The sequence below is a fragment of the Anthonomus grandis genome, chromosome 2 (genome assembly GCF_022605725.1).
Source record: "Anthonomus grandis grandis chromosome 2, icAntGran1.3, whole genome shotgun sequence".
Lineage (NCBI taxonomy): Eukaryota > Metazoa > Arthropoda > Insecta > Coleoptera > Curculionidae > Anthonomus > Anthonomus grandis.
In genome coordinates this window covers 36,364,082-36,377,480 of record NC_065547.1, presented here as the reverse complement: position 1 = coordinate 36,377,480, position 13,399 = coordinate 36,364,082, and the positions used below count along the sequence as shown (strand labels likewise).

Here is a 13,399-nt window from a genome sequence, read left to right as displayed (position 1 = left end):
GAAATAATTAGAATATTCCCAAAAAAGTTTTACTACAAGAAAGGCCATTTCTCTTCCAATATTTTCATATATGAACGACCCCTGTACCTCAAAAAATTTTTGAGTTTGAGGCATTTTTTTCTACAAAAGTACCAAGGACCAGCAAATTTGTAACTCAAAAACTAATAACGGCAAAATTAAGATTATTGCTTATTAGTTACCACATCTATTTTTTTGGTCTTTACAGGACATTGTTTGGTATAACTTGGCTTTTTTAAAAATGTGTGAGTGCGTGATGTTATTAGGTCTTTGATATTTGCCATTGTCAGACCCACGAAACGCTTTGATCTACTGGTTTATGAGCGACAGTCCTCGTGACAAGGGACTTCATGGCCCAATCTCCTGGCTGTTGTTGTGCCTTTTGATCCAGTCGACCTCTAGTCTAGAAAAAGCTTTCATTAGGGTGCGATGGCATGACTGCATAGTGCTAGTCTATGTGGATAATCAAAATTTTATAAGTAACGACTATTTGTTCTGCGTCAGCGTTATCCGATTTGAAAGACACTTAGCAAGATGCCTAATGCTAGAATTGTATTTAATTGGAGGTATTTGGAGTATACGCCGCAACCCGAACACTATTTTAGTTTTGGAACCGTCCGAATAGATTTTTAGTAATACTCGCCATCTAATTCATGCCAAGGCCCTTTATGTTGATTATGTAAAATTTGTTAGAAGCAAAGATTGGCGAGGCAAGGTGAACTCAAGCCCCCAGTAAAGGATACAAATCCAATATATTACTTCTTGCCAGAGGCGAGCTCTTTGCACGCCTGTTCTTCACTTATGGTAATTACAGTAGAGCAAAAGCGCATCATTGTGAGTAAGACGACCTGCTTAACATACATGTCTAGGAGCGTCAGGAACAACATGACTTCCAAAGCCCTGCTTGGTGTGGTTCTTACAGTTCCTGTTATGTTGAGGCAAGCCATTCTTGAAACATGGTCTAGTTTTCGACGAATTGTAACCTGATTCACTTTATGGCCCCGTACAATCGCGCCGTAGGTTACCATAACCATCCTGCGGGAAAAGCTCTAGGACTCGCCAATTGTGCGTCTGTACTGCTCATAAGAGATATATACTTTCTGTACTCTCTTTAAAATGTGAGAGTTTCAATTTAATTTGCTATCGAGTGGTAGATCTGGGCACTTTACTTCCAATGCATAACTTAGTGAAGTGCCAGATAGTTTCTATTTTCTAATTCTCTTTTTTTCCCTCTTTTTGGTGAATAGCATAGTATTATTGGGATTAATAGATCGGGAATACTCCGCACATCATTTCTCTATGATTTGAAGAGACCCCTGTATTCTTTTGCAAAGCGATTGTTCAAATTTACCCGTCTGGAGAATGACTAAGTCATCTGCGTAGACTATTAGTAGTGGTCATTATTTCAGTGGATGATGAGACTGTCCAAAGCCATGTTCCATGGTAGTGGTGATAGCACCCCTCTCCGTCGGGTGGTAGAGATGGTGACCACTGGTCATCATCTCCCTAATTTTGACATCCTGCACTGAACTGTATAATTTTTAATTTTCTTGGAAAGCATGTTTCTAATTTTTATTGACTGACTTATTTTACAGCCGGTCCGTAAACGCATCTTCGATGTCAATAAATACACCCAGGGTGAACGCTTTGTGGACGTTGGGTGTAGGGTAGAGTCTGTTGATCTTTCTAGAGTTTATGCGTGTTGTATAGGATGAAGCGGGGTAAATGTCAAGATTTCATCCCTTATATATAAGGGATCCATTATTCCCAGATATTTTTGGTTCATTATTCGCTGGAACGTTAACCGATTTAATTTTTTTTGATACTGTTGAATATATATTTTAATACTGTTTACCCATAACATGATGGGGGACATATCAAAATGACGATAGTTAGTAAGGACGTGATTGACAGAACTTTGTCAAATATAAAATTTAACATTCCTCTGTATATCTGGATTGATTTTTGGGTGTTTTTTTTAAAGAAGTTATTAAGAGTGGTTCGTTTTAAAATGAAAGCACTGTATGGTGCTATAAACTTTTCTCCTTAAAATCAACCGAGGATTCACACCCTCTAATTTAATATCGACGCTCAATTAATTAACACCCTTCTAGTACGTTTTATCCCATTTATCTCATCAAAAATCAACGTTTTTTTTTTAATTTTTTTGTACAGTTAAACTGAATAAGTAATAATATTTCCCAAAGTTTTAAAAGGATGAAAAAAATATTCATCATGGTTATTGACTCGCGACTAATCGCGTTGTACTTCTAATAGGATTAAAGAATTTTATGTAAAAACTTTCGATCAGTAGGGTGGTAAAACTATGTCAGGACGCGCGTTAGAATTCTCGCCGATATTTCGGTAGATTTTTAAAAAAATATGTTAAAGTGCTATAGCACCTGTTCATGGAGGTTAGAACAGGTTTTGTGGGGATTAGTTTAGCGACAGTCCTTGGTAATTGCCAGGCTGCATGCATTATTTAAAATGGCGTTTGTACCAGTTCATTTTTTTCTAGTGACATGACGGTTATAAGGTACGTTGAACCAGATTTTGGAAATAGTATGAAGGACGCCGAAAATAAAGCACTACAAAAACACTGGGGCTCGACGCATACAGTAAGAGTCTACAGGGAACAAAAACAAGGACTAGGCATTAGCATCGTCGGTGGAAAGGTAACTACCATTTTTTTAATTAATCTAATTGTCGATCGAATAGTTTTGTTACAATCTATAGAAAAATATAATGACGAAAACATTTAAGTATTATGCAGTAGTTCTAGTTATTTCAAAAGAGCGTTTTTCTTATTACAAAAGGAGGCCATAAGTTTGACAAGCACTTTATCGTCCTTTTACTAACGTTTAACTCTACTCGAACACTTATTCGCTTTTAAATGTGCTTTTTCTTACTCGCTCGTACCCCGTTTGTGGTAAGTAAGATGGAATATTAAATTAAGAGTTTTTTTCCAAATTTAGTCTTGTTAAACCAATTGGGATCGGTAACTGGTTGAAACTGAGCAGTAATTATGATGCGCTCTTGAAAAAAGCTTCTTGGGCTGTTACTTATTACATATAGTTTGGGTATTAAACTTTGAACTACCCAAATTATAAAATCAAATACAAAACCGCTGGTCAATATATTTTTTCCTTACGCGCATATTTCTTTGAATTATTGTTGAATTAAATAATAACACTAACTGAATATTAAGAAGCGCTTAGAAAATCTTATTTTGTTTTACTGAGTGACAGTAAAATTCGAATGTTCAGAATGCGAGACTAGACAATTAAATAAACATATACTAGTACCTATAGTGGCCCTCAAATAAAATAAACTATAAAAAACATATTCTGCAGTTAAATGTGCTCAATAAAACGTTACAAGTTACATTTTTATTATTGGGTGCTGGATCCAGTACACCAAGTTATTGATTTTAGATGTATATGAAATGGGCCTCTCTAACAACACTTCATAAATATCTCAACCATTCCATCAAAATGAAGGTGACAACAAACATAACAACTGGCAAACAAATTTCTTTTTGAGTCAACGTTTCTTCCTTGCCCCGAATATATTTTCTAGGGATAATGTCTAATTCCGGAATACAGAGATATTTGTTTTTGGATTTATGGACTTTTTATCTCTTACTGAAGAGATCCGTATTTAAATGGATTTCTAGAGTTTTTGGTAGAAAAAGATTCTGCATCATTTTTCTTCTACTCCAAATTCTTAAGAACTTAGCTGAAGCGTATTTCTCGTACTGTCAAAATTGTGTAGTCTGTTAAAGAGTTTAAGTTGAAAAGCAATGCTAACATTAAACCATCATACAGGATGTCTGCGAAAGGTTACGAAATCTTGAAACTGGAGATACTATAGACCAAAATATGTGAATTGACCCAAACATACGTTGATAGTTTGCAAAATACAGAGTGTCACATTTTTATACAAGTTACAATTTTCTTTTTTCTATTTTTTTATTGCTGAAGAAGCATTTCAGATTTTGGAATAAGAGTTGGTATAGAAAGGTTTTTTAGTATGAGCAACAAGGCAAAGAGACACACAGCACTATCTGAAACGCACATCGAAAAATCTTATCTTCTCGTATTTCCGCAACAAAAATCGTCCACTTGTTAGAAATGTCTTAAGTTAATAGTTTTCGAGATATTTGTTTATAAAAGTTCCAATACATTATTTGTATCATGATGATACAAATAATGTATACATATAATAATGTAAAACATACGTATACGATACTAATCAACATGCTTTGGAAAAATATTTGAGTAGTGTTGCTATGGTTTTTATGGATCACAATAAAACTCGAAAGAAAATATAACTACAGTAATTGCCCAAAGTGAGTACCACCTTGCCTGTTAGGCTTTCGAGCTCGACTAATCCTTAGTGTCTTCTCCAAAGGATTTGGATGTTATTATTTCCTGGACTCGGTGGAAAATTCTTTGTCGAAGATTATCTTCAGTTTTTATTGGCGTATGCGTCACTTTAATTCACCCCAAACAAAAAAATCCTAGCCTGCCATGATACAAATCCTGATCGGCCTATTCACTGGCCTCACGAACTTAATAAATAATACCTGGACTGCTAATGCATATGGCCACCATACCCAAAAATTACCACTGCCTGATGGCCGCCATTTTTATAGTGGTTGTGTCCTTTTGATGTTGGTCACTCTGAACTTTTTCAGTGTTGCCAACAAAAAATATATTAAGTAGCGGTAATGAAGTTGACGACGCGACGCTGACGTTTGATGTGTGATAATAGCGGATTGCCTACTTTTGGCGATATTTGTAAACAACGCTTGGATATATCTTTTATCTTCCTCCTTATTTAATACGTGGATAATGTATCACCATACTTATTTAAACGTATTCGGTTCACTGTTTCTCAAAACAGAATTATTGTGAATTTTCTGTGTTTATAATAAAGTAATACATAGAGTTGTTTATTTTTACTATATAAACCCTTGTTCATCATCTATATTTTGATTTTTATAAATGATTGTACCTATTAATGTGGAAACATTGTACACAGAAGGAAAGTAAAAGTGGTAACAGTAAAAATAGAAAGAAAATAAAAGTGTTTTTAACTAAATTTGTTAAGTAAATACAAGCAAAAATTTAAATGAAGATCATCATTTTTATGGTATTAGGATTTATAAGATTTAAGTTTAAGTTTAGATTTATAAGATTTAAGATTATCAGAATAATAAAACAAATATTTTAAAGTGCATGCATCTATCCCAAGTTAATTGAAACTTTGTCTCATTTTAGGTTAAGATTACTTTGTTTCATAAATTTCAACGAAATTCTTATGTTACGGGATAAATCGCAGATCTAACACAACTATCTTAAATTCTTAACTAAATGTAACTTTCTATTTTGTATTTATAAACATCACCTCTCAAAAACTTTATTTGTTTTGTTTCCCTACAATTGGCACAACTGAAATTTGTCAGAGTGACCAACATCGAAAGAACACAATCACGCAAAATGGCGGCAAATGGCTTCTAATCGTTTCTACCCAAAAATAGACTCATAATAAGGCTATAATGATTTCTTCCCAGTTTCTCATAACAGCTAATCGATATGTTGGAACGTCTTTGAATTAAGCAGGTATCTAAGGGGTGTTTTTTTTAGAGGCGGAGAACTTTTATTTGGCAACTTTGTTTTTTATGACAGCCGACCTGACAGTTCTGGGTTATTCTTAGATTAGTTTGGTTTGGCATTTTATCATGAACAGACTCACGCCGGAGCAACGTTTCTAAATTGTTCAAATTTATTTTGAAAGACATGGTTCTATTCGAGAAACACATCGGGCATTACGTGAGTTTTATGGTGCTCATAATCGTCCTTCAGAGAGATTAATTCGAGAAACTGTTGATCGTTTTCGCAATACTTTTACTCTAGTCGACAATAAGCATCCCGTAAGACGCCGTACAGTGCGCACGCAACAAGCGATAGCTGCTGTGCAGCATAGTGTTGATAATGATCCAAATGTGTCAATTCGTCGTCGTTCTCAACAAGTGAACTTATGTCTATCCACTTTATGGAAAATTTTGCGCAAAGATCTCGGACTGCGAGCATATAAAATTCAACTTGTCCAGGAGTTGAAACCCCAGGATCATCTTTTGCGCCGTACATTAGCTGAATGGGCGGAAGGAAAGATTGCTGTTGATACACGATTTCATATGAAAATTTTGATTAAATGTCTATGTAAACAAGCAGAATTGCCGAATTTAGGGGGATGAGAATCAACGCGCTATTGGCGAAAAACCGTTACATCTAGAAAAACTAATCGTTTGGTGCGCTTTATGGGCCGGTGGAATCATTGGTCCTTATGTCTTCAGAAATGCTGATGGTCAGAATGTTACAGTAAACGGTGAGCGATACAGAAACATGATAACCAACTTTTTTGTGCCTCAATTGGAAGCCGTTGCAGGCGTTGCAGAAATGTGGTTTCAGCAGGACGGTGCCACGTGCCATACAGCGCGCCAAACAATTAATTTACTGCAAGAGACATTCGAGCAACGAATAATTTCAAGGAATGGACCTGTAAACTGGCCAGCTCGTTCGTGCGACATGACGCTATTAGATTATTTTCTTTGGAGCCATGTTAAATCGCATGTCTACGCTAATAAACCCGAAACACTTGAGCACTTGCCGAAATACAGCCTGCAGTACTGGAAAGAGTGTGTGAAAATTGGACCTCTAGATTACGCCACGTACGCGCCAGCCGTGTGGGTCACATGCCCGAAATCATTTTTAAATATTAATGCCAAAAAAAATTCTTTAATATAAAAGCAAATTCGTTCATATCAATAAAATAGTTTGTGTTTAATTTCAATTTAAAGTTCTCCGCCTCTAAAAAAAACACCCTTTATTAGGGAATTTGTCGGCGTACAATCTTCGGGTTTTTAAAGCATTACATCTTGCCAATCAAATCCATATCAGAATATTCAACAAATCTACACTCCATGATATTAATAGTAATACCTATAATATGGCAAATATTAGAAACTATAGCAACACTACCCAGATATAGTCCAAGGCAAGTTGATTATTACATATGTTATAAAAATGTTTTATCATCGTGGTACACATAGCTAACGCATTGAAAATTTTAAACATAAATCAAGATTTTCCAACCTGTCGGTGATACCCTGTACTTATCTGGGATAATAATCTCAATACAATGACTATCAAAAATCTATAGGTATCCTTTTTAATTCCTTTAATGTAAATACTTGTAAATACATGGTTTTAAAGTAAAATATTTGAATGGTTATCATGGTTAACAACAATACTACTGATAAGACTTTTAAAAACACATATGGCATATTTAGGAGACCTTGATAAACTTTAGAATAATTTTGTGGATTGGAACGAATAAATTTAAGAAAATAGTAAGCGTTAAATTACATAAAATTTTTAGACTAAAAGAATTTGCAATCAAATAACCTAAGTATTCTCAATTAGTCTAACTGGTAACACTACAAAATAATACAGAAATGTCACCTTTAACTTATTAATGTTTGTATGTAAGTGTATACTACTCAAATAAAAAAGCCAAGAGATTTTAAAAATATAATTTATTATTAAAATTTTGTAATTTATGAAAAAAAATCTTACCTATATCTACATTGTCGTTCTTGGCATTTAATGGGCTTTCTAGGTTAGATTATCAAAAAAGTCTAGGGAATTTAATATCTTTAAGTGTATTTAATTAAATTTTACTACACCATTAATATTTTTAACTACACAATTACATTTATTTTTTATCACCATCTCAAATTACTCAGATTTATTTGAAGTGAGAATGGAAAAATCATAAAGCTGAAAAAACTGATTTTCCACATTATGCTTTATTTTCTTAATGAGGTTCGCATTTAGGAAATTATAGGCATTTACGTTCTAAATACGCTAACGAAAAATTATCTTATATAGCTTTATTGCTTGATTTTGATATTATTGTTTTGATCCTTTTTTTTTGTAGAAACACCCATGCAAATTCAGATAATAACGAAATGTTTAAGAAATATTTAAAAAAATTAACAGTGGATATTTTGCTTGAGACTTAAGATTTGGAAATGCTTGCTTTATATTTTAGACATAAAATTACTTTTTTAAAGCTCGATTTAGAATTAAGCTTATGAAGTGCCCTATGTTTCATAATAATAATCACATCTAAAATTTGGATGCAAGGCGAAAATAAGCTTCGACCAAACCAGTTGATTTTTATTCGACTTGGATTTCTGTTCTGTACCTATAATAATGAAAATTATAGTCAATAGAATTATTAAATTATATTATAATTCAAATTAATCCAATCTTGTTATATCTGTTATACAAACGAATGTTCTATATTTATTTTATATTTCTCTAGGTCTATTTTCAGAGATTTAAATGAAAATTATACATATAGTACGGCATTCTTAGGCAACGAGGACCATTGCGTTTCCAAAAATAATTGTCCTTTAATTGGTTTAGGCAGGTTTAGATTTATTTATTTTTAATTATATCAAAATCTAGCTGCAACATTTTCATTTCATCTTAAGATTCCAAATTCATAGAACATCCAATAAAAACGTATATGCAGTTTTTTTCGTGAACAAGAATATATTGATAAATCAAAGGAGAATAACACAAAGTCTCGGTCTCAAAAATTCTTTAATTTGTTAGAATGGTGCCATGTGTTTCGCTCTTAAGAGCATCATCAGACCTAAAAAATAATCTAAACAAAATCAAATAATATTACAAAAAGACCTTAAAGTAAAACAAAAAAGTATACCTCAAAAAGGTTAAAAACACGCCGGACTGTCAAATATACACACACACACTGAACGGTAAAATATAAGTTTAAAAAACTGACGTCACAAATATATAAAAAACAATAACATAGTTCTTAAATACAAGAAAATAATAAAAAAGCGAAAAGGAACTATCGAGATTTGAACCTACAACCTTGCAGCAAGACTTTTACTGTTTGCTGCGTTGACCGCTAGGCCACACCATTCAAGCGATAGCTTGGAAAGAAAGGAGGGGACTACAAGATGTTATTAAAAATGAGTCCCGGCTCAAAATTGATCACGTCGTTAACGCAAGTTAAAACTGGACTCTTCTTCGCTCTTGTAATCTCTAGCTTCTCTAGAAGAGACCGAGACTTTGTGTTGTTCTCCTTTGATTTATTTATATCAGGGTCTCTTTGAGAATATGGACGACTTCTTTCAATTTGAAAATGCCAGTCAGGCCAAACTCGTCCGGAGGTACAGATCAAACTTGATTACAAGGAAGAATCTCTGCCTGAAAATATGGTTCCTACAACGATGCCTTTCTCAGAAACTAACACCTAAATTCACTAAATATCACACAAACAACAGCATCCGAAAAAGCTCTGAAGTTAGCAAAAACGACGTGGATCAAGGAAGAGATTAAACAACATTATAGGTCACTTAATGTCGTTAACTCTAAAATGAAATACCTATATTTTACTTTGACTCTCAGGTTATCCTTTATAGAGTTTTCTTCTTTTGATTACAAGTGTAGAGATAACGTAGAAATATTTGGTAGAAATACTTATAATAGACTAAGTAGGAAACTGAAAATGTTGGTAACATCAAGTAATCTTAGATCAGCGGTAAACTTGGAAGAACAGGAGAGGCCGGGTAAGAACTGCTTTTCTTTTCATAAACGCTTTCTTAACCTCACTAATGTATATTTCACCAAAGAGGAAGAAAATATCCTTAACCTTAACTTAAAATTTAATTTTACCCAAAATATAAATAAAAATGTTAAAGAAATCCTAGCAGTGGAGGCTGAGAATATAATTCAATGTAACAATATACCTAATAAAAACATAGTTAGAGGCAGAATTATAAATTTTCTTAATTCAGAAGGGATAATTAGAACACCGCATAACTTTAACAAAAGACATTTAAATTCCCTTAAAAATCAAATTCAAACACACAATCTCTTAATAACTAAGGCAGACAAAGGCGCTTGTCTGGTAGTCATGAATAAGGCTGATTATGTGGATAAAGTTTCGGAATTTCTATCTGGCGATGATTTTGTTTCGATAAATAAAGATCCCACTCCTAGCTTTTTTTAACAAAGTTAAGAGCTGTCTGGACCGTTGCCTCATAACTTTAGAATATTTCGAGTCCAATAAAGCCAGCCTATACCCTATGAACCCTAGAACTCCCTCACTGTACGGCTTACCAAAAATACAAAAAGAAGGTATTCCTATGAGCCTAGTGGTTTCTCTCATCAGTTCACCCTGCTATAGACTGTCCTCTTGGCTTAAGACTACTCTCAGGACAATAACAGGATATCAAAATGAATTTTCGATCAAAAATTCAATAGAATTTGCAAATTTTGTAAAAAATATTAATATACCCGATAATGCTATTTTGATTTTCCTGGACGTAAAAAATCTCTTCCCCAGCATACCCGCCTCAGAATGTGTAACGTTAATTGAAGAATTGCTTAACTCCACCAACCTCCCTAAATTAGTTATAGACAACCTTGTATGTCTCTTATCGCTGGTTTTGGAACAAAACTTTTTTAAATTTAATGGACAATTTTTTAAGCAATCAGCAGGACTCTTGTTTTGTTCTCCTTTGATTTATTTATATCAGGGTCTCTTTGAGAATATGGATGACTTCTTTCGATAAGAATATATTGGATTTGTGTATGGTGTATGAAGAGATGCGGTGTCAGGCAGTCAATGTTATTGTAGTAAAATTGTTGGTATACATTTTTTTTAAATTTCATAACATTCCAAGAGCAGTGAATAAAATACGAAATTAGGTTAGTTGTAAAGTGAGTGATTCGATCTGCCCTCCACTGCATCCCAATTATTTCACGCATGTATTTAGATTTTCTCTGGCAGATCCGACTTTCTCAGAACTTTGGAAAAAACCTTTGGTCTATGTTTTCTTCTTTGTAAAGCTGCTAATCTTACTGGTTATTCTAATAAAATGTATAAGCACTTCTTATCCTACGGAATCATACCTTTTAAGTCTAGTATAACTTGATACCCTAAGGAGATTTTGTTACTATACCAAGATTAGCAAACCAAATATCTTTATTATACGAAACGCTTTCTTGCTATTCCACTTATAGCAATACACTTAGATGGACTATCCGAATAGATTTTAAAAGTTTTGTATTTCCACTCTTGTTAACAATTCAAATTCTAATAATGTACATTTCCACCTATTATCATAACGATATCAGTTTAAATGAGATAGTATTATTACTTTTTTAGTTCCGTAAATTTTCAACAAGTTTATCATTAAACTTTGGTTCAGTTAAGCATCACTCTTTTCTGTACCTTTAAATATTATAGCGTGAATTTTATTCAACTCATTGTGGTTCATCGTATTTTATTTTCTATAGTCAAACCAAACTGTATTCTTTGATCTTTCACGTAGGAAATATATTAGTTAATGTGAAATGTGTTGGCTAAAAAACTTGATCTCGTGTACTTTCTACATCAGCAATTTCAGCAGATATTCCTGGCAAAAATGTTAATACAGTTTGTAAGTAAAATAGTCTACTTCTTGTGGAACGAATAAAGGCCTATTGTAACAATTATTAACCCTTTATAAGTTTTATTCTAGTTCCATTCATTATACTGCTTTAAGTGGCACTTGTGGACTTTAAATCAGCAGAGTCTGATGAAAAGTTTTCTATATATAATATGATTTTAATATTGGATGAATGTGAAAAAAAAGCCTAAATATTAGATTTTGAAGCTTACTCATAAAATTTAATATATATTACATATCTCGTCGATAAGAATTTTAAGAGTAAACAAACACTCGTATGTAAATATTCTTTTCTCTATAGGGCTTTTTTACTTTCATTGGGTAATAAAATGCAAATATCAGGAAATACAATATAAATTTTTGTAAGCTAGGGAATATTTATTAGCTCTGTAGTTATCCTTTTCTTAAAATAGGGTAAAATATAATTTCTTGTCCTGAAGTTTCAGTTAGAGAGAAAAATTTGTGATTTAAGTTTTTGTCTGTTGGTCATCAATATAAGCAGATCAAGAACATTTTATTTTAAAGAACATCGAATTTTTCAATCAAAGTATCTCATAACAGTTCAGTTATTTTATACTTCAAAGAGTGGTTCGAAAAAGTGGGTTGAATTGCATTTACTTAAAATCTTTCGATTGCTTTTAGTATATTGAAACCACTCTTATAACCCATTGAACATTTTGCTGAAAGATAAAATCATTTAAATTTCTTATTTGAAAAAAACCTCCCGATACTAACATTTGTAAAATTATATACAACTTAATACTGCATGAAGAAATAAAAGAGATTTTCTAAGTAAAATATGTACTCTCTATGGTAAGATATGCGAAAAGTTATTTGACATAGCCGAAATAAATATCCACAGTTTCTTAAGTTTCAGTTATGCATTATTGTTTTTGTAAATTTAATAATTATTAGATATTACCTATATTCAATTTTCAGCTTTCAAATTTGTGAATAAGCCGGAGTTATGCTTACAAAAAAAACTGAGGGCAATGTTATTTATTCAACCAGCAAATAATTTTATTACTTTCTATATTTCATTCCCAATTTGACGGACGCGTTAAAAACCACTTTTTTAATTTATTAGTGAAACTAGGTTAGATAACATAATGATGTAATACGTATTTGGTCGAATATTTGAATAAGAAGGAATTTTCATGTTTTTCAATTCTAAATATCCTTCCATAAGTGAAGAATACCTTTAATTAAGATCGGGAATTTATTTGCAACATACCTACGTTCCAGTGATCAAAACCATTTTAGACCTATTTATTAAATGCCTGAAAAAAAAGGGCGGAGATGTTTTGACTCTAAAGAAAGAGATTTTTGACTCTAAGAGACTCTACTTCATCTCACTACTACTTCATCTATACAAGTATTTAGTACATTAATCAAATCTATGCCATGAGATGTTTACAGGTATTTAGTACGAAGACTTTTATGCAAATTTTCTGTAATAAAGTTTAACTGACATCATGATGTCACTAACACCACTAACAAATATGTATTAGAAATATTAGATGTCAAAAAAATTTAAAATAAAAGTGCTATAACTTTAATATTAAAAATACCCTTTACGAATTGTACGAATGAAAGTTTTGATAATCAGTATTCTAATAAGCTTAATAAGATAAGCAATTTAAATAAATGTACTACATTAGCCGTAAAGTCGATTTTTAAAACAAATAACTTTTTCATTGTTTAAAGGTAGATGTGCAACCGTCTGAAACCCAATCAGATGCTTTTCTGGGAATATTTGTTAAATGTATTACTCCCGGCAGTCCTGCGGCTAAAACAGGACAATTTAAGGTAGAAAGC

General features: G+C 32.6%; 1 protein-coding gene across 3 annotated transcripts in view; it reads left to right on the top strand.

Moving 5' to 3' along the window:
- The window catches only part of LOC126746900 (inaD-like protein), a 226,928-nt gene that overhangs the window by 55,348 nt on the left and 158,181 nt on the right, over positions 1-13,399 (top strand). For all 3 annotated transcript variants that reach the window (XM_050455323.1, XM_050455332.1, XM_050455314.1), the window contains exons 14-15: positions 2,537-2,693; positions 13,289-13,390. In XM_050455323.1, coding sequence (XP_050311280.1) covers positions 2,537-2,693; positions 13,289-13,390 — 259 coding nt within the window. The remainder of the gene's footprint in view (positions 1-2,536; positions 2,694-13,288; positions 13,391-13,399) is intronic.